This window comes from Nansenia antarctica, assembly GCF_963989245.1.
Source record: "Nansenia antarctica genome assembly, chromosome: 11".
Classification (NCBI taxonomy): Eukaryota; Metazoa; Chordata; class Actinopteri; order Argentiniformes; family Microstomatidae; genus Nansenia; species Nansenia antarctica.
The window spans coordinates 9,496,176-9,499,019 of NC_137681.1; the positions used below are offsets into that span (position 1 = coordinate 9,496,176).

General features: G+C 45.8%; 1 protein-coding gene across 1 annotated transcript; it reads right to left on the reverse strand.

Moving 5' to 3' along the window:
• Positions 1–401: 401 nt before the first annotated feature.
• On the reverse strand, positions 402–1,834 carry foxi1 (forkhead box i1; the record flags this gene model as incomplete). The annotated part of the gene is made up of 2 exons (XM_080541801.1): positions 402–973; positions 1,237–1,834. 2 exons carry the CDS (start codon positions 1,832–1,834, stop codon positions 402–404), a joined length of 1,170 nt encoding a protein of 389 aa, XP_080397927.1.
• Positions 1,835–2,844: the final 1,010 nt, after the last annotated feature.

Genomic DNA, 2,844 nt, shown 5'->3' on the forward strand with positions numbered 1-2,844 from the left:
TTTTCTTCAGTGCAACTTGTTTTGTTTGCAACTACTAGAGAGTACATGTATTACAACATCTTATTATGGAACGTAGCTCCTATATGAAGTACAGTCTATTCGTGGTATTCTATGTACTCTCTGAGTACTTTATATACAAGGGGATGTATTAAGATCAACACCTCATGAGCTTAGAATTATAAGGTTCTATCTCCGTTTAGGGCAGTTCAGAGATATTGAGCGTCAAAGTTTTTACATTCCATTATGTTCTGTGAGATGGAACCGTTGTAAATGTCAACATTTTAAAAATAACACCACACAGGCATTAATAAACACCCAATGGATCAGATTATGTAAAAAACTCAATTTTGACCAAAAATTGAGATAGAACCTTATAATTCTAACGTCACGACCTGCCACATCTACACCTCTGTTCCTTCACGGCTGTATATCAAGTTGTTAACACTGAAGTGGTTTGAGAGAGGGTTGCTCAGGCCCAGGCCTCCGCCGGTCTGTGCTGATGTGTAATAGTTCATTCTGTTGGAGGTGAGATGACCGTTATGATCAGAGTTCAATGGAGTGATTTGAGTAGGCGAGTATGAGCCAAGTCCAGACATGTTCTCTCTGGTTTGTGACAAATCCCCCAGATGTCCAGAGCTGAACTCCCTGCCCCTGAGGCCGTTATTGCTCCCCACCAGCATTGAATTCATGTTGGAGACGAAGTTGTTGAAACAGGGACTGTGTTCGACGGACGGTGATGGGGAGGACTTAGACTCGGTGGAGCCAGGGGAGTTCTGCAGACTGGGAGGGGATGAGGAGCTCAGGACACTGGCACTGTCCGAGGAGAGCTTCAGCCCCCCGACCTCCTCTGACTTCACCGGCATCGCGCTGTTGTCCCCAGTCAAGTCAGCTCTCCTCTTTCTCTTCCGTCTGAAGTTCCCGTTGTCAAACATTTTCTCACAGTTTGGGTCCAATGTCCAGTAGTTCCCCTTGCCTATAAATGAATAAACACACAACATATTAGGCAAGATAATACAATACATTCATACAACTAGATAAACCCATGATTAGGCTAAATAGACTGAATTAAATGTTGTTAGATTAATACCCCCAGTATAATGTATACAATAATGTAAATTGTTATTATTAACTGTTGACAGGAGTTATAGGCCAATACATGAATGCATCTGGCATCCAAAGGTGCATTCATATATTGGCCTATATAACTTTTGACAAACTTAAGGTTGACAAACTTACCAGGGTCATCTTCGTCCCGTGCGACTTTCTTGAAACAATCGTTCAGTGACAAATTGTGTCGGATTGAGTTCTGCCACCCGGCTTTGCTCTTTTTGTAAAAGGGAAAGTTCTCAGCCACATACTGATAGATCTGACTCAGAGTCAACTTTTTATCCCCGGCCGTTTGGATAGCCATGGCGATCAGAGCCGAGTACGAGTAAGGTGGCCGGACCATCTTGAAAAGTTCTTGCTGGCTGGAGATGGAGAGCCACCCCAGGTCAGCCCCGCCGAAGCCCGTCGGTGGCGGCAAAAACGGCCTTTGATTCGGTCCATATCCCGACTGAATGTAGGGCGCTCCGTTCGTTCCCGTTAGGTACGGAGACGCGTTAATGCCGGGGCTGTTGAGCCACAGGTACGGGTTGGTAGTCGGGGATGTGTACTCTCCCAGTCCGTAGCTGGGAGGGTGGGCCGGGGGCCTCTGACCCGGGTGGTGATGGAGGTTCTGCTGATACATGCCGAAGTTGTCACAGTACACGGCCATGTCCAGGATCTCTTGCGCGCTGTGGTGCTGAATGGGGCCGGATTGTGCGTTGGATGGCTGCTGTCCAAAAGCGTTCATAGCATAATCCGTTCTAATCAGGGGGCGAATAAAACTGCGCTCTCTCTCGAGTGGGTTCCCAATGTACTGTATGTCTCCCTCAGTCTCTCCCAGAGGACTGGACTCAGACACTCGGGGGAGGAGTATTTAAGTGGTTCGCCCCCCGGAGCCAAACAGGACAGGTAGCTCATCCATTGAATGAACTGTTGGGTGGGTGACTCCCCCTTCGCTGTCACGCATCAGTCGAAATGTCTTAACCGAATCTCTCCGTTAATGGGCAGCGATACGATACTGCTGCTGGAGATGCTTTGTTTTCCATTGAGCCGAGTGAGACATGAGAGAGCGCGTAATAGTGTTAAGGCGCGAATAGATCATTCATTTGGATTGGTTGGTGAATAACAAAGGTTGTGATTATTGACTTATGTCATAAACCATAGGCCGGTAGCCTACATCGGGACGTTATGAGATCTATTACAGTGACATAAAAAGTGACATAAAAACAAATAGCTTTGGTCCAATCATTCCCAGGTCCGGCGCCAGAACCAAGAACTTGGAAAGGCCATATTGATTTTGGGGTATGGGGGGAATTCAAGACTTGACCAAGGAGTTGGTGGCTTTACGTTGCTTAAGCGTTAAATAGATAGACATATAGTATGGACCTACATTAAATACAAATATGAGATTAGGCTACACATTCAAACACGCCCCTGGAATGTCATCAATTCGGGAAAAAAATATCACTTTTGATTGGGTGGGCAAGACGCACGTTTGGGTGGTCTGAGCCCACCCTGCCCATAGCTACCGCCGGCCTTGATCAATTCCAAATGGTATAGATTTAGGCGAATGTAGTTTTACATCGTGATTACCTCATGGTTCGAACACTTCTGACTTTCTTGCATAACAATGATAACCATAAACAGTGTAGGCCTGTGTGTGTTTATAAAATCCCACGATCTATTCAACGAATTAGTTTGCAATAAACATTCCTCAAGTGTTACAAAGTGAGATAGCAACAAATGAGCACTTGGAAA